The sequence below is a fragment of the Synchiropus splendidus genome, chromosome 10, assembly GCF_027744825.2.
Source record: "Synchiropus splendidus isolate RoL2022-P1 chromosome 10, RoL_Sspl_1.0, whole genome shotgun sequence".
Taxonomy (NCBI): domain Eukaryota; kingdom Metazoa; phylum Chordata; class Actinopteri; order Syngnathiformes; family Callionymidae; genus Synchiropus; species Synchiropus splendidus.
In genome coordinates this window covers 19002820-19025739 of record NC_071343.1, presented here as the reverse complement: position 1 = coordinate 19025739, position 22920 = coordinate 19002820, and the positions used below count along the sequence as shown (strand labels likewise).

The 22920-nt window shown below is 39.9% G+C and overlaps 2 protein-coding genes and 1 long non-coding RNA gene across 4 annotated transcripts in view; 2 read left to right on the top strand and 1 right to left on the bottom strand.

Moving 5' to 3' along the window:
- Positions 1-210: 210 nt before the first annotated feature.
- esyt3 (extended synaptotagmin-like protein 3) lies at positions 211-14176 on the top strand. Its single transcript, XM_053878122.1, has 23 exons — positions 211-773; positions 1420-1461; positions 2717-2851; positions 2920-2996; positions 3068-3137; positions 3245-3334; positions 3400-3455; positions 3548-3668; positions 4756-4932; positions 5219-5301; positions 5674-5722; positions 6081-6170; positions 7393-7455; positions 7527-7586; positions 9931-10002; positions 10093-10179; positions 10286-10435; positions 10646-10995; positions 11396-11494; positions 12676-12807; positions 12874-12979; positions 13058-13107; positions 13744-14176. The coding sequence occupies exons 1-23, from the start codon at positions 438-440 to the stop codon at positions 13781-13783; spliced, it is 2535 nt and encodes an 844-aa protein (XP_053734097.1). The 5' UTR covers positions 211-437; the 3' UTR covers positions 13784-14176.
- Positions 11998-16142, bottom strand: LOC128766467 (uncharacterized). The gene is made up of 3 exons (XR_008415995.1): positions 16074-16142; positions 12822-12926; positions 11998-12744 (listed from the first exon to the last, which is right to left on the bottom strand). It is a non-coding gene; the product is annotated as an uncharacterized LOC128766467 (long non-coding RNA).
- Positions 16143-16365: 223 nt separating this feature from the next.
- dnah7 (dynein, axonemal, heavy chain 7) overlaps positions 16366-22920 on the top strand; it is a 73758-nt gene continuing 67203 nt past the window's right edge. Inside the window, exons 1-10 of one of the 2 annotated variants that reach the window (XM_053878121.1) lie at positions 16366-16531; positions 16618-16702; positions 18008-18146; positions 18244-18349; positions 19485-19671; positions 19741-19813; positions 20081-20206; positions 20294-20413; positions 21810-21993; positions 22092-22271. In XM_053878121.1, the coding sequence (XP_053734096.1) occupies positions 16493-16531; positions 16618-16702; positions 18008-18146; positions 18244-18349; positions 19485-19671; positions 19741-19813; positions 20081-20206; positions 20294-20413; positions 21810-21993; positions 22092-22271 (1239 nt within the window). In that variant the 5' untranslated portion in view covers positions 16366-16492. Of the gene's footprint in view, positions 16532-16617; positions 16703-18004; positions 18147-18243; positions 18350-19484; positions 19672-19740; positions 19814-20080; positions 20207-20293; positions 20414-21809; positions 21994-22091; positions 22272-22920 lie in introns of both variants that reach the window. The other variant, XM_053878120.1, reaches the window with a different exon arrangement.

Here is a 22920-nt window from a genome sequence, read left to right as displayed (position 1 = left end):
ATTCAGTCTTATTACAGTCATAGCGCCCATGACTTGGTCGTAAATGGCGATATATATATTTTACATATGTATCTGGCACCATCTAGCGGTGGACTGAGCGAGCATCTTTTGCTGTCGATCCTATGTTTTTCCCTCAAAATTATTATTTTTTTCCTCTTTCCTTGTTCTTCAATCAACTAGCGAGGTTGTTCTGGAGCGCCAGTAGTTTTTTTTGCTTTGTATTCCGTGGGAAAGTGTGTCTCTCGGTCGCGCCCATCGGCGCAGGTGTGTCCGCTCTCCCACACTCCAAACACGGAAGTTCCAGGAGAGTTTGTTCGCGGTGCCACTGTTCTCCAGTTTGTCTCTGAGATTCGAGTGGACCTGAGGTAACTTCGAGACGGAAACAGGGTCTACATCCACAACTTTGTGACGCGGACTGGTGCGGCAGCGAGAGGCCAATGTCGTCCGCCGCCCGGGTGCCTCCAGGCGGCCTCGCCGACAACATGTCCGTGCACGGCAGCACCGAGGCGCTCAGCTCGTCTGCTGTCAACCGCATGCTCCTGGACGTGCTGCTGTACCTGGGCAGGGCTGTGGTGCTGTGTTACCCGGTCTACCTGACGGGATACCTGGGCCTCAGTGTCAGCTGGGTGCTGCTGTGCATGGTCATGATCACCTGGTGGAAGAAGAACCGCCAGTGGAAAGACGTCCGAATCGGCAGCGCCATAAAGTTCGTGGACGATGAAAGAATCGTCATTGACAAGGAGCTCCAGGGTGGACTGCAGATGGCGTCGTGGGTACGTACACTGGCAGCTCCCTAAACAATCCAGAGGGATCAAACCAAGTTGGATGCCTATCTGATATCCTCGCTTAATGCTTTCAAATAGGAAGTCTATCCTGAAATGACAACTCTGTAGCTTGTTCTTGCAAACTGTTTTGAATAGAACATTTTAATATCACAGGACTCATCTGAAAGCTGGCACATTGCTGTAGGCGTCTTGCAGCATCTTCTCCTTACCATACTCGTTCCACCTCAACAGACAAACTTCCCATTGCTCCTGAAATATCAATGTATTTTTTTTTATTTGAGATGATGAAGAAATAATCAAAACGTACCATAGCTGTGAATCAATTCAAATTTCCAACATCTGTTCCAGTCCATTCTCAGGATACCGGTGAGATTGTTTTGGTAAGAGCCGAGCGATAATATAGTGTCTGAATGAGGCAGATCTCTGACTGTGATGCATTTTTCAATGACCTTCCAATCATCTCTCTTTTGAAAGCACATTGATTTTTATGAATGAACATCACAACTCATTGCAGACCACCTTACTTTCCCCACTGTGCATGTTCACTCCCCCCAGACGACAACTGCACGTCACCCTTTCGTTTCTAGCGTTCCTGCCTGAAAATGTAACCCTGCGATCTTCCTTTGTGTTTAAGATCCACTTCCCTGATGAAGAGAAGGTCGACTGGGTCAACAAGGTAAGTGACTTTTAATCTTTGAAACACTTTAAAAATGATGAGTCGCAGTGTTGGTATTTAGAGATGCTTTCACCGCAGGAGTGGTACTCGGATGGGTTCAGTCTAGGGATGCTCCGATGAGGATTTTCATACCGGTCACATGGATTGACAATGAATTTGTCATCAAAATGATGAGACCTTCTGTGTACATGTGAAAAAATGAATCATGTTTTTGTATACCTCTTCAAGGAGGCAAAAACTAGAAAAACCTTGCGGCATGCAGCAACTATTCCCTCAAAAGGGCAACTGAAAAACATTGAATTTGACATGAGATGTCACACTTTGGTGAATCTCTTGAGACTACACTATGTCCGTGAAATATTTACTTACTGGCTGCTTGTAGTGGGACTCTGAGACAGAGAGCACTGCATTTATGACAGTTTCCAGTCTGAACGTTTTCTTTTACCTGGATCTTCCTCTCCACAAGTCCAAACCACTTGAGCCAGGCCAGAGACGTGGTCTCTGGTTCAGTGTGTCTTATATCCTCATCTTGGATCTGGTCTCTCTCTCTGCTCCAAAGTTAGCTCTGCTCAGTTGCACTTTGTTCTTCAGGTCATTGGTGATCTCCCGCCCTGAGCCATCAGAATCATTTGAATAGCATGTAAATCGACCGGAGGATGGCTGGCTATACCTAATATATTCAGCCATTGTGTTTACTGGTGTTGTTCTGAGGCACTGTCATGTGACTCCCTCAGTCGTGTGATCCTGTTTATTTTGGTTAATGGTATTTTCTAATCACACTTGTAACTCACCTCCATCTGCTCACTTAGATCAAAGTTTTAGTGGTTTTAAACCCACCTGACTGTAGTTGTCCACATGGTAAATGTTTGAATTTACATTGACACCTCTAAATGAGTTTGTAGTTAGTTTTTCCATTGACTTTCTGATACTTACCCCTTAGAAAAAAGAAGTTAAATTTACTGCATTTGTGTTCAACTTATCTATGCCTCATAGTTACATTTGTTTGATAATCTGAAACATTACACTGTGACAAATGTACAAAAAAAATGAGCAACACTTCCTAGTCTGGGGTTGTATTTCATCGCTCGATTAAACTCTATGTCTGCAGTGTGTGCTTTCAATTTTCTACCTCTGCCACGATCATCAGTAGACTCAAATGAGTGAGAGTCCCTAGTTTACTCAAGGTCTAGCACACCTTTTCAAAGGTTTCAAGGTTATATTTGATGAAGGTGTGTTCCTACCTGCATGTGTTCAGGTGTTGGAACAGGCATGGCCTTTCTTCGGCATGTTTATGGAGAAGCTCCTCAGAAACAACATCCAGCCGGCTGTCAGGCAGTCCAGTGGTGCGCTCAAAACTTTCTCCTTCACCAAGATCCACTTTGGACACAAAGTAAGTGTGTTTGGAAAAGTCTGCCCAGTAGGTTTTCGTCAGAATCAATTCAAATGTCTTTCCCCCAGCCTCTGAAGATCACCGGGATCAAAGCCTACACCCATGAAGTGGACCACCGGGAAGTGATTCTGGACATGAACGTCTGGTTGGTTTCAATTAAAAAGCGTAGGCTAGCTAATGTTTCCTGCCTTCAGTTTTCATGTTTTTGCTTTTCAGTTATGAAAGTGATGTTGACATAGATGGAGAAGTGAAGCCTGCTCTTACAGCTGGCGTCAAAGGTTTGACAGTAAGTGCCACTGTTTTGTCTTTTCTTGCTTTCAAACATATTTTTTATTTTAAGCCCTTACACCTTATTGACCTCATGTTATGACCAGGCCTCTTGGTCTTTTTCAGATGAAGGGGATGCTCAGGGTTATTCTGGAGCCACTGATTGGTCAAGCACCGCTGGTGGGCGGGGTCACCTTTTTCTTTATCCGCAGACCAGTAAGTTCCCTATGAACGACTGTATTCTTCCTCACTGAATAAATAAAGCACAGTTCCTCTTCTAGACACTTGAGATCAACTGGACAGGCATGACGAATCTGTTGGACAGCCCCGCCTTCAGGTATGCAACCTCACAACAGGCACGCGCGTCCTGGCCGATCCAGTTACCCCAGATATTTAGGAAGCTGTCTCATTCTGGCGGTTCCCTTCTAGCTCACTGTCTGAGGGGACCATCATGGACATCATCGCCTCTCTCATGGTGCTGCCCAATCGCATGTGCTTTCCCCTCATCGACCAAGTCAAAGTGGATCATATGAGGTTCCCGCTGCCACGTGTATGTAAGATGTTGACATCTTAGCTGGGTTGAAAGGTCATGTTAACGCCACAGGTCAAACAAACACCTGTCAACTATGGCAATCTGGGAGCACCCAGATTTGCATGTACTACAAGTATGTCTGTTTTGCCCAGCTTCCACAAGGCGGCTGTGCACTCAGTTTTGAGTAAACAGCACCATGTAAACTGACATGAGATCCCGTGGGTTGAGACTGGTGGTTTATCCAGATCGTTGATAGAGTTGGCGTCCGTGTACACACCCGATCCGATCGTCTCTCCATGCCTTGGCTGAATTCAGTGTGACTGTGCATGTCTATTCCCTGTGATATGACCAGTAAATTCATTCTAAACAAACACGAGTCCCTCGGCAGCATCCAGCAGTATGGGTTGCTGCACAGCTGGCTGCCTCAACAGTGAAAGACCCACTCACAACTGAAGGGGATAGTATCATTTTGCGCCATGGAAACGGGGAAGATTTAATCTTCGCTCGGGAGACAGTCATTCAGGTTGAGGAAAAGTGCCCATGTGACCGCAGCTAATGACCCGTGCACATGCTGGTTTTGATGTTCACTGTCAACTGTTTTCTATTTACAACTTATTAGCAAAGTATATAGTGGTCATTATTTGTGATTTTATTTTCTGGATTATTCATTTTTAAAAAATAATTTAAAGTATAAATAATTGTCGTGAACAAAGAGGAACTAGGGATGTGTATTGGGTAGAACACCACAATGTGATAAATCAAATATACTGTTGTATTGATATTTTTCTCTGCTCTAGAAGAACACATAGTATTGGATTTTAACAGCAAATGCCAGTTGTTATTGTAAACATTTTTGTTTCATGATTTAATGTATTGTAATTCTTTCTGTTGCTCATTTTAAAGCAGTATCAAGGTCAGTTTAGTCGACCACAGCCAGATACGTATCGACATCCATCTCAAAACTAAAATGTTGCTTTAAACAAATGCTCACTTGCATAAGTTCCTGAACTTGCGTGTGTCTGTTTCACACCATCATTTAAAACCCACGGTTTGCGGTGTGACGGCCATTTTAGTCCGATTGTAATTGTGCCTCTGGTGTCACCAGGGGGTTGTTAGGGTCCACCTGCTGGCGGCGCGGAACCTAGTGGCCAAGGACACCTACATGATAGGTCTGATCAAAGGCAAGTCTGACCCCTACGCGACTGTGCGCGTCGGCAACCGCCACTTCCAGAGCAAGACCGTGAAGGAGAGCCTGGACCCGACGTGGAATGAAGTGTATGAGGTAGTGCATCACATTAGTGTAGGTGCAGACATGTAGTGTTTCATGACGTCAGACGTTGGTCTGAGTTGCTATGGTGTTAAGTTAAGCTTTCCACTAAACAGACTTAAAGGATTCAAATCTGTTATACAAATCAATCCTTGCTGTACTGTTAAAGGAAAACAGAAGTGGAGGTTGACCTACTTTAGTTGACTTGCAGAAGAAGCGTGACAGCTCTTGTTTAATTTATATGTTAAGCTTACATCGGGTTTTACAGTTGTGTGTGTGTGTGTCGTGCGTGTGTGTGCAGTTTGTTGTTCACGAGGCACCGGGCCAGCAGCTGGAGGTGGAGCTCTTCGATGAGGACACAGACAAGGATGACTTCATTGGAAGGTAGTGTGGAAACATCGGTGAACTTTTAGTCTTATTTAAAAAGAAGAATGGCATGTTCTGTTGCAGATGACCCCGTTTGTGGAGATAAAATTTTAGAGGTCCTGAAATATAAATCAGCCTGATATAAAAACAACACTAAAATACATGGTCTTGAGTTTTACTTTCCCCAAGCTTCTTTGTAATACTTTGGTGTGTGTTATTATGTGAACCTGTTAAACGTGTGTTTTATGTTTACATAATTCATTCTGAACAAATACACAATCAGATTCGCAAACACGGATCAAAAAACATACAAAAACACACTTTATATAGTCATTATTAAGCATATTAAGCTAAGTACTGAATGATTAATTGATTTCTTTGCTACTCCAGGTATTTCCTCGACTTAGGAGAGGTGAAGAGGGAGAAGGAATTGGATAAGGTGAGTTGTTGGACATGGTGGCCTACAGACAGCTGAAATGGGTCTGATGAATAAGTGACACATGGCAGCTCTGGCAGGTATAAGAAGTAAATAATAGCTGTATTTATATAAAATGTAACTGAAACTGAAACTATTTCTTGCTTCATTATTGATTTTAAAAGACATTTGTTTTGTCTGTTGACGCTGAAGATGAATGGGATCACAAATGGTCTTTACGCAAGCCTTCACATGTCACAACTAATACATGGATGGATTAACAGTGCTTTTCATTTCAAGATGCTCCTTTTAGTTTCAAAACATGACACAGAGTATCATAATCGCCAGTATCCTGCTTCATGCTTCTCTCTGTCCCCCTCAGTGGTACACTCTTGAAGGAATACAGCATGGTGAGGTCCATTTGAAGCTGCAGTGGTTTGGACTTCAGGATGACGCCAGCCTGCTCAAGGAGGTGAAACGCTATTCTTAAAAAAAATCCATGTATTCAGTAAGAATCCTCTTCTTTTCAGGTTTTTAATCTTCATCACTTCTTTTAAAATACACCAAATGAATGTCATTGCACACCTACCACTGGAATTGTTATGATAGTGAAGGTCACTAACTGCCATGAGAATATTCCTCATGTGAAAAGTTGAATTAGCAATGCGTCATATATCAACATTGTGAGGTTATTACATTGCTCTCAATGTAATATACATTTCCGAATATACCCAAAATGCTACTGAATGTTTTGGTGAAATATATAATGAATATCAATAAGTAAAGATGACTAAACACAATGATTATCGCAGACATTATCTCATAATTAAATAATGAGGACAATCCAATTAATAATGACACTGCCTTAAAAACCTGAAGAACAGATGACACAGAAGCTGTGTCTTAAGTGCACTGAATATTAATTGCAGAGAGTCAAAAAAATTAAATGTATCTGCACATTATCATCAATTAAAGGTAAATACTGAAATAAATAATAGCGAAAATAATAAAAAAAAAATCAGTTTTCAAATCATCATGAAAAATCTTGGGAAAGCTGCGTCATACAGACACAAATGATTTTGTTTGTTTGCAAGGAAAACATTCCTGACGGCATCAATATATCACTTCTCAACATTGTCAACAAATAGCAGAGAATGTGTTGTGTTCAAATGCTGTGTGAATGTGTTCAAAACTGAACAATAAATAACTAGACCATCACAGCATCGATTTAATATTTACCGCTAGTAGTCCTGCTACCAGCACACAGTAGAATATGCAGGGAATATACAGTTATTCCATCACCGTGTATATTGTTCATCATTCATCATTCAGTGTATTTTATCATTCTTATGAGTCTTGTCTTGGCAAATCATCCCTGTGGTGAAAATATACAACATGTACAATGGAATAATAGACTCTTGGAAAACGATTAGTAGTTACACTATTCAAGCATAGTTGGTATTACAAATTTCAAAATGTAATATGAAATAGCAGATACATTTTTAGTACATCTGAAATTAATGTCGCTCGCTGTGAATTGTAGCTCAGTTTTTTTTTTTCTTTTTACAAAATGGTACTTTTTATGTTTATTTTGAAATGAATGCATAAAAATGATTTTAACTCAATTGTTGAAAAAGTGTTTGGATAATTGGCCAAATACCATATTTGACTGTTGTAATTTCCTCTTCCAACAGATTCCTGATGGCTTCGCCAGTGCTATGCTTGCCGTGTACCTGGACAGTGCTTCAAACATCCCTGTAAGTGGATGTTCAGGGCCCTCAAAACTACGTGTCTGGACAAGCATGACGGTGTTTGTTGTCGTCCTCAGAAAGACAACAGCGAGTTGACCCACAATCAGAAGCCGGGGAAGATCTCGAGGGAAGCCCAGGTGGGTCGCCTTGCTTCATAGCTTCCCTGCGTGTTCTCTAGTTTCGCTAGCATTATGGATCAAAGAGTCTGGAATGTTTTTTTCCCCTTTAGGCAATCTTTAAAGATCAGGCTCAAATAACACTATTTTTAAACACTTCACTGCAACTGTGATCAAGAAATACTTCCATCATTTAGCTTTCACGTGTGCGTGTATAACTAGTCAGCTTGACATGGTTAGGTAAACATGGCTGTAAATATGTGCCCTGCTTTTATTCTCTACATGACAGTTTTTCATTTGGCAACTAGTAGTTAGTTTGTACTTAGTACTTAGTTTGTATTTGACAGATTTTAATTACGATGTCCTGAAATGACATTGTGGACACAAGATTTTCTGTCCGCAAATATTACTTCAACGGTAATTCAGGTGCCCCACAAAATTACATTTAGGCGTGGATCAACTTGTCTAACTAAGTATATATGGTTAAGCTGTGTAAACTTTAATCTAGGGCAAAACATTTAGTTGAAAATACAAGAATGTCAAAACAATAATTGAAATAATAATTAAATGAGTAGTTTCAATTGATTGCTAACATTTTGTTCAACACAACTCCATGAACACCAAATCCATGAACATTATTTTTCAGGTTGAAACAAAATTCAACCACATTTTTTAGGGGCGGGAAAATGCCCCTCTTTCACCTTTTAGAGTCTACTTAACCACAGTTTACTGTGTCTGTAAAGACAAAATGCACTGCCATTTTTTGTCTTTGTCTTTACCTGAGAACTTCTTGAATTCAGTGTGTTAGAGTTGTGATGCACTTTTGGTTTCATTCAGAAATGGTTTTACTTTAGTCTCGATATATCACTGTGGAAAAGTCTACTTATGAGCTGCAGTTCCAGTCAGCAAAGGACAACCCCGCGGCCCAACTTTGCTCTCCACCTTTCATCTCCCAAACCCCCCCGAGACCATCATTGGTGCTTATCTGCTTGTGACAGCAACTCAGCAGGACTGAGAATCGTTGCGCTCACTGACTGACTGGCTGTCTGACTGCTCCATGCCATGTATGAGACTCTACTAGAAGATTATTAACTTAGTATGAAACTATTGGATGACCCTGGTTTCTCATATGTTTCGTCACACCAGTTGGTTGAATTCTTGTAGTTTGTTTTTCTTGTGCTCAAAACACTATTTTCAAAGCAAAACAAAAGCAGACTGTGAGGTTTACCTTTGTATCATGAATTTTTAATGGTCCAGGTGACTCGATGGGACGTGAACAACCAACTGTTGTGATGTATATCGATAAGTCATTAGATTTTGTGTTTCTGTGTTTGCTTTCACGTTAGACGAGGACGTGGCAGACGTTCAGTGTGCTGTGACATCTGTGTCTGATCTAGTTTTTCCTGTGAGCAGAGCAGGTATTACGGGTTTGTGTTGCTGCATGCTTGTCATTTCTCTGGGAGTGTTCACCAGCTGAGGGTTAGATTCCTTCCTCAACCTGAGGCTTACTTTACCTTTAGAAATGCCTCTTGGATGCTGATTAACATTGAGAAAGTAAAACTAGCATGTTGTGGGCAGGTGTTGATCTGTCTGAAACGCTTTCTTGAATGATTTATAACCCATTTAAACTGGTAGATTTGTGAACATTATTGGTTTGCTTCAGTGGCAACGTTCCTGACTGAAGCGCCACCTGCTGGTTGTCATGGTGAATCACAACAAAACAAACTTTAATTTTATTTTTTTTTAAGCTGTCATGTATTTTGTATTGTTGCAACATTTATTCAGCTTGTTCAATTATTCATGCCTATATAAATATAGTAATTAAACATTTTGGACTAAATATATATTACTTATTTGAGTCCTAGCCCGGGACACTTCTAATTCTGCGTCAGGCACCAATGCTAACTTTTCTTTATGACCGTGGCAACATGTGTTTGTTCCGTCTGGCGTTCTTCTGGAATGCAAAACCCTAAAATCTCAGTCAAAATCCTTGTGACTCTTCCTCTGTGCAAACCCTGATAAAAATAAATCTGCTCATGGTTCACTATGGAAAATGCTTTTTTAAATCTTTCAGTTTATTTCAAATTCTTAAAAAAATAAATTGATGTTGACATTAAAACTGATGTATGAGTCTGAATATTATGACACAAGAGTGCCATCTAGCGAGCTCTGGAAACTTTTTATTTTTACTTTCTTTCCAACCATTTTTTGGCTCCATATTTAAAGATGTGTGCCCATAATATTATGGCTTTTAATTGAAGATATGTCAACGTGCGATCGAGTGCTTTTCCCCACGGTTTCATCCTCCATTATTTAATCACAATCACACTTTCAGTATTTAAAAAAGAGCATTCTCTCTTCTCAGCTCACAAGAAAGGCCTCCAGCCCCAGCTCCTTTGTGGAACTCTCTTTAGGTGATGATGTTCAGAAAAGCAAGGTAACATCCGCAAGGTTACTGTGACATACAAGTCTGCTAATCTCAATTTAACATTAGGTTCAGATGAGAGAGGTTTTCTTCTTTTCTTAGGTGGCATTTTCCTCCAAAGACCCTGTTTGGGAGGAAGGCTTCACATTCTTTGTGCATGACATCAGCTCGGAGCAGCTAGTGATTCAGGTTTGAGAACTTATCTTCATTTGACAAGTTTAATCTTCCTCCAGAAGCGTCTGATCATCATCTGATCTGACATACACATCTTTTATTTCTTGCTGCTTTTATCCAGGTCAAAGAACATGAAAAGAAGACCGCCCTTGGTATTCTCAGCTTGCCTCTCACTCGCTTGCTCAACACCTCCAACATGATGCTCGACCAGCGTTTTCTCCTGGAGCGTTCCGGGGCCAACAGCCAGATCAAGCTGAAAGCAACTCTGAGGGTTGGCTGACACAAATCTTCTTCCTCCTCAAATGATATTGATGTCGTCAATGATTCTCCTGCAGCATCACGTGACTGAATGTTCAGTGGAATTCGGTGGACCAATACGGTCCAAAATTTGTATTGTTCTGTAGCTGCTGTCTTTGTCATTGGTAGTCGCGTAAAAATCTTTAAATTCCGCACAACTTACACTCACTGTCTCCCTCATCAGGTTTTAACGTTGGAAAAGCCACCACCAAAGGTCATCATTGATCCTCCTCGTGACCCTCCGGCCCTGGCCGACCAAGGCCAAGACATTGCAGCGTCCACTCTCTCCCTTCCGACACAGTCCTCCCTTGAACTTTCTTCCACTCATCATCCAGCTGCCCAAGCCTCTCCCACCGCAGTTCCCGAGCAAAACGGCGCCCATTCCACAAATGGACTTGCTCCCTCGCGGCCTTACGACACTTGGCATCCTCCAGCCTCCAAAGCAATGCGCCGCTACGACTCTCACAGCCTCCTGTCAGAGAACTCCATTGCCTCTTCCAGGTTCGACCTTTCAGATGGAGCCTCCTATCCAGAGTAAGTCTACGAAGTGTCTTCTCCTCACTGCTGAACCTCAAACCATGGTCATGTTTGGGTTAAAGAAGTCTAGATCTGATGCTCACTTGCCTGTCGTTGACCAGTCTGCATTCGACAGCCTCTCATTTCGGCGTCGGCATTGTTACCTTTGTAGCAGGTCCATCATGAAACGTTGCAGTGCATGATGGGTATGACATTGCTACTTCTTAAGTGGGCTTAAATTTGTCCTATCTGGACTATGCAAAGCACATTCAGTTGCTTAATACTAGAGAGACAGACACAGGAAGATGAATGTTAAATTACCATCAGTCTGTCCAATGTAATATATTGAATTTCTTTAATAGTGATGACTCATTTCCTCTTTTGAAAACATAATCTAATGTGTTCTCCAACCCTGCAGACCCCTCAGAAAATATCAAGGCTCTCTTGGTGAGATCAGTCTGACTATACGCTACGCCACCTTGAGGAAGAAGCTGATCATCCTGGTCAACGCCTGCAGGTACGCCACCTTCGCTTCCCCCGCAACAAAGCTTCTTGAAGCAGCGTCTTCATTTTCAGAGTCCACTAGATCAGAGGTTCTTAAGCTTCTTGATAACGGGGACCACTTTCCCAGAACCAATGGACCCGGGTCCCACTTTCCCAGAACCAATGGACCCGGGTCCCATTCTATAAAACTGATTCATGACTCTTCATTTCATTTGTGATCAATAACCATATTTAATCTACTTACAGGTAAACAAACCAAAACCTTGTGAAATAACATGAAACCATGTGATCATTGCTAAGATATTTATTTGTCATTGAAAAGTCCAACCAGCAGCAAAACCAGGTGGAAGTCATATTGATCAAATTTACTAAAGAAAAAAAAAAAAGAAGAAAAATACACTTGATGCAAACTGTTGAGAATTTTTGAAAAACTGAACAAAATTCTGAATAAAATAAATACAATAAAAACATTAAAATATCATAAAATAAAAATGATATATTTTATTGAAACTCCAAAGAAGATATAAGTAAAGTGTAAATGAAAACATCGCCATAAAATGTTAGTTTTAATTAATTTTCAAAACTGCTTCAACAGGTGCTTTCATGAACAGTTTTTACTGTTGGAGGAGGTGGCATCACTTTCTTAATCTTTTTTTTTTTTTTTTAGGAACTTCTCCATAGTTGGTAACTATCACAGATTTGCAGCTGCCAAGTCAATTCAGTGACAAACTACTGCCACCATATGCGGCTCATGCATTAAAACTGAGCCTCTTGCTGCCTTCACGCCCCAATGGTGTAAAACAAAAAAACTTTTAGCGGCCCTCTAAGAGGCGCTCGCGGCCCAACCATGAGCCCTGGCCCTATGGTTAAGAATCTCTGCACTTTATGGCTCTCCGTCTCATATTTCAATTACACCTCATGTAATTTTTAAACAGAGAGCAGAATCTTCTGCAGTCAGATGTTGAGGACCGTTTTCCCAAGCTTCACTAACACACCACGAGTTTCCACTTCAGATTGGATGTCATGTTTTGAATAATCTGTTTGACCTCATGACCCCTTTTAATATGAGAGCCATGTCCGCTTTGATGTTTTGTGTATTCCAAAGCATCTATGATTTTCATTGACCTCACTCACTGACCTTCAGACTGACCATCCGAAAGTAATGTGCGATTTTATTCCCTCGGCTTCCAACAGGAACTTGTTTCCTTCTAATGAAAATGGCACTGACTCCTATGTGCGCATCTATCTGCTGCCTGATCAATCCTGGAGACACCGCAAGAGGACACAAGTGGTGAGGAGGACAGTCAACCCCGTCTACAATGACAAGTCAGTCCATTAACCTCATCAGGATCGCACTTTGATCTGAGGCTGAAGCCCTTTCTTTAATCACAGGATTGAGTTTGAGGTGCCACTCGAGGAGGCTCAGACAAGGATGCTGGATGTGTCTGTGAAGAACAATAGAATGTTTAACCTTCGGCTACGAAAGGACATCGGCATGGTAGGCAGCAGTGAGAAACAGCTCGTGAGATGACGAAATATTAACTGTTAATGCTGAAATAACCCTCTTGTGTTTCAGACACAGATCGACCTGGCACAGATGGACGTGGTTAAAGGCGTCTCAGACTGGTAAAAACATCAGCATAGAGTTTGAGCACAGTTTCAGCTTTTGTTGTTTTCAGAGGTTTCCTGCCGGCCCTCATCCTCAGCCTGTAGTTTTATTTAAGCCACTTCATGCTTTGTCTGTGCGCTATAATTATTTTCTACGTATATGTATAAGCATTAAAAACTGTAAAAGGAAATTAAATTACTGTCTAATGGACTTGCTTTTCAAAGACGTTTGCCTTGAAATGCTTTTAAGAATCGGGAAGAAATCCCATTACAATTGCGTTGTATTTATAAAGGCAGACATATGGAATGTAATAACTTAATCTTAGCATTTTTATTTTATACTTTTGTAAGAAGATACGCTGGAAGCCAAAAAACTATTTAATAATCATGTATAGATTATGTATCAGTAAAACTATAAATGCATGAAACGACATTTTTAAAACGTCACATGTTCAGTCCCTGACACATTTACACCTTTATGTTTTTGTATGTTTATGCACACACTTCATTACTTTTTTGTCTTATTTCACTCTAACATTTTGTGGCAACAATACGCCCTTTGTTCTCATTGCATTTTGAAGCCACAGAATCATTTTGTTAAAGTCATTTGATTTTAATAATCTGTTTTTTCTCTTCTCTATCTCTCTCATGAAGGTTTGAGTTGACGTTACCTGGGTTGAAGAAAAGCAACTAGAAGAGCTGTTTGCACTGATCACCGTGGGCCTGACAGATATTTAGAAATATGCTTGTTACACTTGCACCCTGAACAATAATAGTCTTCTGCCAGTGATCTTTGTCTCGCTGTTACTGGAAAGGAATTACTGATAAATAAATAAATACATATGTTTTACTGCACCTTACACATTGTTGTGGTACTATGTGAGCATGTTAATTCCTTTTACATTTTTTTTAATTTAATGTTACAGTTAAAAAAAGTCATTGTTCTATGGGTTTGTATAATATAAATCACATTTTTTTATTTTTGCTTTGGTTTCTATGGTGGGGAGAGTCACTTGGTCTTTGGCAAATATGTTGGATTGTAAATATTTGTATTTATATTTTAATTTAATAAAGGGGAATAACACAAAAACAATGAGTTGTTTGCTTCCTCTCAGATTGTATTCTTTGCATTGTCTTATATTGCTTCTGACACATTACACACAGTATAGTGTCGTCAGAGTTTTGTCTTGTATTTCAGAGTTGAAATGCGACAGAGTTAAGTTCTTACAGTTCTTTCCATTCCCATATTCATTCCCATATTCCCACTTTCACCAACAATGAGTAGGTCTATGTCAGGTCCATTTTGTTGTGTTGTCATTTTTGTGCTATTGTCAGTGACTTGAAAACATTCATGTTGTTTAAGCTTTTCAGTTTAAATTTTCCTTTGTGAGTGAGTTCTAGATTTTCACTCCCACAGTATGCATTGGTATTATTTTCAAATGACTGTGGAAATTTCTGCGAGTAACGCAATGGGATCCTGAATCTGAAAAAGCAGAATTAATAAGGTATTATTCAGTAACAACACTTTTATGAAAATTTGTATAATTTTTTTTTTATAATTCCCTGCATGTCCGCAATAACCAAAGACCTACGGTTTATGAAATGATTCTAAATAGCAATAAAAAAGAGCTCAAATCTTCATTTTTAAATGCAACCCAACAAAAATGAACTGCCTAAAGGCCACATGTGTAGAAAATGACACTAACTTGACACTATAATAAAATAATTTAAAAATCCCTGACAACCGCTTGTTGAATTCGTGATCACCCTTTATTTTATTTTATTGACAGCACTTTATTCCGAAGCACCGTCCTAGTTGGTCGGATCCCCACTGACCATGGCAATAAATTTGATTCTGATTTCTGATTGTTGACTGGAAAGATTTGTTAGTTTTACGCTGAAAATTCCGAGCTTCCTTGAACGCCTCATTCACTTTTTCCTACGTCACGGGGAGACGGCGGTTCATTTTGCTTTGCGCTCAGGTGAGTTTGCAAACTTTACTCTTGAAAGCTGTGATACAAAGCAGTGACATTTAAAGTTTACATGTCGTGAACTAAGTATCGAACTAAGGTTGTGAATGTCTGGAAGTGTTTCTTCTGTAACTCGCCGAGCTAGCTTCATTATACGCATCTTCTGAGGTTCACACACGCTGAACAGATTTGAGTCACAACTGTTTCGATTGATATACGAACGAAAAAAAAAACAAATTTATAAATATAGTTACCAGCCTAATTAGTTTTACTTTTGTTGACGTCTTCCTCTGTGTCTGATTGTTGTGACGTTAGCAACTAGTGTTGCCAGGCAACGACCCCTCCGCCGCCCCCACACGCTTCAGAAGTTCAAGTGAGTGAAAAGGAAATAGCCAGATCATCACATGAATTTCATTTCATCTACCACAAGAAAGTAGCTAGAGTGGACTGGAACATGCATCTACCACGTATCTCGTTTGAATCAGAAATCAGAAAAGACTGTTTGTAACATGCTCTGTACTCAACATATCACAATAAATTAAAAAGAAATAATATTATAAAGTACAAAAAAAGCGATGCTAAAGAGCTTAGAAACCATGGGAACAATGTGCAAGAAAATGCAGTTCAAGAAGAATCCTTCATTGTAAAAATATACTTCTGCAATGTCACCGAGATCCAAAAAGTTGCTGATATTTGGTTTTGATGACCCGAGCTGGTTGATAACAATTTACATGACTATATTATTGTTTCAGATTTGTTTTGCTCACTCTGGAACTGACAAAGAACATGCCACGACATCAACTTCAGTCTTTTTAAGCAGCTCATATTTCATGCAGTTTGAGTGACTCATCGACAAACCTTAGAATCAAAGCTCCATTGTCACCAATTGAGGGACAACAAAGTGTATCGCCTCAGTACTAGTGACTTGGTTAAGCACAGTCGCTCCCCTCATGGACGTCCACTTTCCGCTAGGTTACTTGCTATTGTGACTCGCCACTCTCCATAGAAGCTTACCTTTATGTAACATAGAGCCTTGTGTGCTGTTGGTCCTGAGGTTGCTGCCATGTAGGCCACAGCTGTGTGAGCGGGTCTTTATTTCTCTCTGCGCGTCTCTTTTACTTCTCTTATCTTGAGATTTCAAAGCACATTTTGACACCCAATCAAAGCGTATAAATGATGAAGCCAACTTTTAAGTTCGAAAACATCACAGGAAATGGGATTGCCAGAGCTTTGTAATTACCAGCATGAAGTCATATAGTACTAAGTTGGTCAGATTTGTGCGTTTTATTATGTCCGTGATCTGGATTCTTTCTCATTTTTTATACTAAAAAATATACAGAATATCCACACAATGTTGAGTCTAGACAAAGGTGTCATTATGTTCTTATAATGTTGGTCTCAGGTTTTGTTTTTTAAATGAATTCACTCCAAACATGGCGTCTTTACCTAAGAAGAAGAGAGAAGACAACCAGGTATTTACATGAATCATATTACTGCTGCAAAATTCACGTGTGGGAACGTGTGGCTTCAACTACTTACCTTTCAAATTCACTTTAAGGCTGACAAAGAGCCACTGTGGGAATCCTCTGCGTATCTCTTCGACCCAGAAACAATCTTTCTTCAGACTCAAGAACCTGAGAACAGTAAGTGGGAGGAGCTTAGTTTCATTGACTGTTCTAGTGTAATCAGATTGAGGGCTTGACATTTTCATTCATCACCTTTGCTGCTAATTCATTGCTGCATTGTGAGGTTCCCATGACCCTCTTTTTTTCTGCTGCCACTCATGCAATAACCACAAAAGGACACATCATTACTATGTGTGCACTTTAAACTGCAGAGGTTACATTTGGATCCACCACATCTCTCTGCTGCTAGTACTCAATAAACAAGGTTTTACAGGGTTCAGCATGGTTTACTTACATACATTTATTTAAACATTATTTTTACTCTCTAATCCAGATGTGGGTAAAATATTGTGTGGCCCGTGGACCATGAGCCACCTGTATTTATGTGACCCTCATGAAGTTAGAGAAAAACCTGTACTTTTTATTTGGTTTGTAAATACAAACTTCCGGGTCTTTACTTTCTCTCGACACGTATGATGCTCATTTTAACAGTGTTTCTTGTCTCTCTCTCTCTCTCCCTCTCTCTTTCAAGAAAAAAAAAACATTTAATTTCCAGTGCCTGTTAAAAATGTTTGTGTAACTCTCATGGTTTGTTATTTATTAGCTTTTACACCTTTTACACCAGATTATACACCTGTTTTTTGTCCCTGTCTCCACCTGTTCTGATAATTATTACGCTGCTGTCCAGTAGTTTATAATCTAAGTTGAGTATTATATATGTGAATCATTTGTTGATACTTCATAAAAATATTGAACAAATTATGAGTTCAATTTAACTAAGAAGTATTTGTTGGTAAAGGTTTACTGTATGCTTAACTTTCCAAACTTCTTGCACAAAGACACAGCAGGCTGTTGAATATTCAGTGTAAAGTTTGTTTTGGTGGCTGAAGTTTGAAAACTGACTTTCTTGATATGCAATATAGAAGTTTTTCCCTTTGACAGAAAAATGAAATAATGACCTCATCTCTAGTTTGTTTAACCACAGGACGCCAATGTGCAGTGCTGGAACTAGGGACAAATTTATATCCCTGCTGCTTCGTATTGCGAGCAGATCTGACAACCTGAACCTCGGGTGTCCCAATGTTGCACCCCGCAACGGCCCTTTGTAATATTTGACGACACAAAATAGCTGTCCTCTGGGCAAACATGAACACTATTGTGTGGCCTAAGACAATAAGAAGACACCAAAACAAAACCGCACGAATGGACCGCCTGCGTTCTAAACTGTATTCTTTTGGAGCTTCTCTAGATTGGCTGTATTTTTTCATTGCCAGAAGTTACATTTGTACAACAAATGCTTTTGATTCTCTGTAACCCCAGCAGGAGTGCGTTTAGCAGAAGATGGGCCCAGTAAAAGTGGCACATCGACAACCAAAAAAGAATCTCGTACCTCCCAGTACTGCAGCCGCATCCTCTGTACAAAGTACCGACAGCTCAGTGAGCCGCGGTTTAAGCTAATATGGTACACAATTTGTTGTTATCTCTTTAATTTCTCATTATTATTGTTAAACCTCTTTGTATATGTCGAAACTTTAAACTGTAATTGCGTTTTCTGATAGTCAACAGTTGGAGCAGGAGAGCGAAGCTTTAGCAGAGGTATCATCCATCCGTCCCTTTGCTTCATCATTGGTGGAACCAGGCCAGGAGGACAGTGACACAGACATGGTGAAAATACTGCATTACGTTTCGTCCCGCTGTTTCCTTTTTGTTTTCATGGGTTTTTGCTAACCAGAATAGTTTTAGCTTCACCAATCTGTTCCCTATCTTCTTGGTCTAACACGGTATCTCAGTATTTTAATAAAAACTGGCCGTATGTGTATGACATAATACATTTCCCCAGCCTCTCACCCTGAAGCTAACCATCCTTGGCAAAGCCTAACCAGGACCTAAAGCAAAATTCAGTTTCATGACACTGTTGTTTTGAAGTTTTAATCCTCAAAATTGAGGTATAAACTTGTGGGGACTACAACACACACAAATCCCCACAAATTCATAAGGTCACCACAAGCAAGTCCCCACAGGTTTGTCATGCCATCTTTCAGGGGTTCGATTATTGATGTAATGCTCCCTAGCCTCTCGACCTTAACCTTCATAACCAAACTTAAACCCAAATGTAGTGTGCCAGTGATTTTGAAGTCTTACTCCTCATTGAGGCTGAACCTTGTGGGGTCTGGCATAAGGGCCCCATAAGCCTGTGTTTTCCCCAAAATTGGACCTCACTAGAACAGATGTGTGTAAACTCACACACACATAAATAAAAAAATAATCTGAATGAAGTATTCTGATGACATAGGTGCAAGTTACATTTATTGGTACACAGAAGTTAAACAACAGAGAAACTTGTGAAGAGAAGAAAAGTGTAAATATGGAGTACAAGTTTATTTAATTGACCTCTTGAGGAGTGAAAGCAACAAGTCAAGTATTCCAAAAGAAGGCTTATGTCCATTATCATTTTGTGCCACTTGAAACACACATGAAAATATTCTTTAAAAACTTTTCTGCAATGTCATCTCAACTTAACTTTTACTCAAGTTGTTAGTCATTGAGAGGGCACAGGTTTGAAATCACATTTGTAATATTTATTTGACTTCAAATATCAGTGACATTTTCAGTCATTTGTCATCATGATTCTTCTGTTTACTGTACGCATAAAACTATGCTAAATTCCAAACAATTCCACAAGTGGATGAGACTGACATCAGTAGTGCCTACTGGCAAGATTATTGGAACACAACTCTTATATCCTTCAAACTAAATTCCCCTGCTGCTAACAAGAATCAAGTTTTTTGTTTCTTTCTAGAGGGATAACTGCAACTTCTTTATCCAAAACTGGATACCTTTAGAACATGTGGCTCCTTTTGAAAACTCCTGGCTTGACAGTATTTTGGAAATGGTTCCAAAGTACCTGAGGAGTGAGCCCGCGCCAGTGGAGCCGCTGGTCGAAGAGGTTCAGGATGAGTACAAGCGCAGTGTTCAGAGAGCTACCTGTAGGTATTACCCATGTTATTTCAGTGTGGCCTACCTTTTGTGATCCTACATCATTTTTCTGGTTGCAGTGCAATATACTTACAGAAATGCAGCTGATGAAGACACAGACAAAGTAAAGGAGGTGCCACCTCACAGACAGGAGTAAGTTCAGTGGTGCTCTCGCCTTTTCCCTCATGTTAACTGATGTATTATACTGAGGTTTGTTTTATTTTAATGATCCTGTGCTGAAACTCTTTTGGAAGAGTCATTTATGAAAGATATTCAGCAATAATTTATTCATTATTAATGAAGAATCAATTTCATATCCAATCTGAACCATACAATTTACGCCTAAATAGACCTTTTTTGTATCATTCGTTTATTTATTTTGACCTGATCACCCAGCAAATAACTGCTTCTCATTTCCAGTATGGAGCTGGTGCCAAAACCGTGGCATAGCTCCTTTGAGTATGCACAGAGGAGAATGAAAGAGGTTCTTCACGCTTTCAATCCCACGATGCTTCAGGTACAGCAGCTTTGGCACAACTGCTACAAGTAAGTATGATGAACTGCCGTTCCACACTTGCACAGCTGTTTAACCGAGGAAAAGTTCAGGCCCCGTTTCACGTCCGCTGTCGACAGGAGTCTTCGACTGATCATGGTGAACGAGTTCCAGGAGCGAGAGGAGTCCATGGAGCTGTTGGAATTCAAACAAATAGTCACTTCACACGTCGACAACACCAGAAAAATCCTTTTGAATAAGTAAGAACTGATTTTGACATTACATGTGGAAATTGTTTTAAAGCAGAATTTAGTAAGATGCAAACAAATTCTGCTTCACAGGGACACACCACCTCTATTCCATAGTGACATATGTTCTGTCCTCTTTCCTCACACAGTCAACTGTTCTGGCTCACGGCACTATTTTTTAGCATGTAGCATTGCTAAAAAACACGCCTTATGTTAGAAGCCACCAAACACTTCGACGTTTTTTCTATTTCAATAAGGTTATGTGAGTTGTATGAGCCAAGTATGGTTGGACAAGAAGTGTGAGAGAGGGAGGGTGCCAGTTATTATATTACTGCGCCAACATCAAAATGCTCCCAAGTGTCATTCCGCCGTATGTTATTGTTTCCTTTTTTTATCCACTCAGAAAATCGTTTTATTTTGTCCAACCATACTTGACATAGCTAGCTTCGCATATAGCCTTATTTAAATATGGAAAACATGTAACTGATTCTGTTGTAGGTGTGTTTTGGATCCTAATGAAACCAGCAATACTACATGCATTTTTATTTTAAATTGATTCACGATTTCATGAAAAATTTTGGGGGGATGATTGTGTTTGAATTCTCTTATCACTTATTTCAGTCCCAAAGACTGTTTTATACTGTACCGTACTACACCAAACAAACACAAATAAACGTGAATTTAAGAGGGAATGTAAACATACTGAATCACATAATACATTAACAACAGCCAAACAATTTAAACAACTTTAAAAGGTTTAAGATGTGAGACTATTTAGTCATCGATACCCACTCTTTCAAGTTTCAGTTCACCTGACTCATAGACAATCGAGATTATTATGTGGTTCTGATGTCATGGTATAAAATTATTTATAAAAATAAAAGTAATTATAAACGTATTTTAAGAATTATTTTTACTTGTCTACTCCAGCGTTCTTTCTGCACTCCAGCGTTTACTGACACAAGGAGCGTTAGGTTTATTCACCACATTTAAACTTGTGCGTGGGTGTTTTTTTTGGTGCGGCATCCCCATCCAGATAACCATTAGTTTTCGGAATGTCTCCAACAAGCAACTATCACTGCCCTTGTGAGTCACAAGGCTAGATGAGCATCTGCTCAACGCTGAAAACACTATTGGAACATGTTGTACAGAGAGCATGTTTCACTGAACGGCGGTGAAAACAGCAGTGTCGAACTCACTCCCTGATAGAAGCAGAGCCAAAACACTAATTAATAAAATAAAAAAAATATATATATTTTTCACCCAGGCCTAGTTGAACATATTATTGTTATCATGGAATAACAGTGGCGCTGAGTCAGCAACAACAGCTACCTGTAGAACAACAACAATGACTGCCGGTGAAAAAGCAACCACAGCCAGTTTTAATCATTGCGTTCTGCTTCAACAGATGGGTCCATGAAGTGCAAAATATTTACAACATTGGGAACAGGCGAAAGCTGGTGCCTCCCACAAGCAATATGAGCAAGCTGCAGTCGTTCTTCAATTGTGCTGCGACACTGATGACCTTGCAGCTTCAAGGTCTGGCACTTGAATCGATGAGGGACTACACAAATCTCATTTCTCAGGATCCGGTGAGGAGCAAAAAAATTATATATATATTCTAATTATTTACAATTAAAAATATATACATATTATATATATATATATGCATTTCCCATTGTTTTGTCAGAACTCTGTGCTGGCCTTTGAGCACCCAGGCTTCATCATTAAACTGGTACTGGTGGACAGTGAGATCAAGTTTGAGCCTGACTTTAAAGTGTATGAAGAGGCTCTCCTCAACATCTTCGAGTTCATGCTCCGTACAGTCAGCATTGTCCCTCGCGTGGAGACAACGCTGTACTCCGAGTGGGTAAGTCAACAACAATATTTTTTATATTTTTCTTGGAAGGTCGAAAGACACCACTCAATTAAATCGAAGAGCCGTGTCTGTAATAAGATATAACAAATGTTTATAAATAAATAAAAGTTTCAATAATAGGCACCAGAGAGTGGCCCATGAAGCCATTGAGCCATTTAGGCCTATGAAGCCAATAGTCATCATTATGGGTGGTACTATCTGTTCTCAGTGGTATAGTTCTGTACTGAATACACGGCATAAAGTAGTGCATATGAATTCTGCGATCTTGAAAATCAACTGCTTCAATGAACTCTGACGTCCTGTCCAGAGAGTTTTCAGTGGCCACTAGATGACACTCTTGCTTTTGAAATGATGAGAGGTTTCATTTGTTGTTTGAATCCAAACATTATACAGTCACCTATCCATCATGTAAAAACAACTGCTTATAACTTGACTGATTTTCGAAATGGAATATTGTGTAATTCATTGCCGAACAGCAGCGATGCGGTCATCCAAGCTCATGGAAGTCATACAAGATATTAAAGGGATCTTTCTAATGTAGTGCAACATCTCTTTGTATTTGAAGTCAATTGTTTGTTCAATTTTCACCTCACTCTCTGTAGGCAACAAAATCATTGTCTTGCCAAAGTCTGACATTTTT

Excerpts from the sequence above, each read along its gene's own strand:
- esyt3 (XM_053878122.1), top strand. The coding sequence starts at position 438 with ATGTCGTCCGCCGCCCGGGTGCCTCCAGGCGGCCTCGCCGACAACATG. Across the intron at positions 7,456-7,526 it reads ACAGTGCTTCAAACATCCCT|AAAGACAACAGCGAGTTGAC; the intron begins GTAAGTGGATGT and ends TGTCGTCCTCAG. Across the intron at positions 10,996-11,395 it reads GATGGAGCCTCCTATCCAGA|ACCCCTCAGAAAATATCAAG; the intron begins GTAAGTCTACGA and ends CCAACCCTGCAG.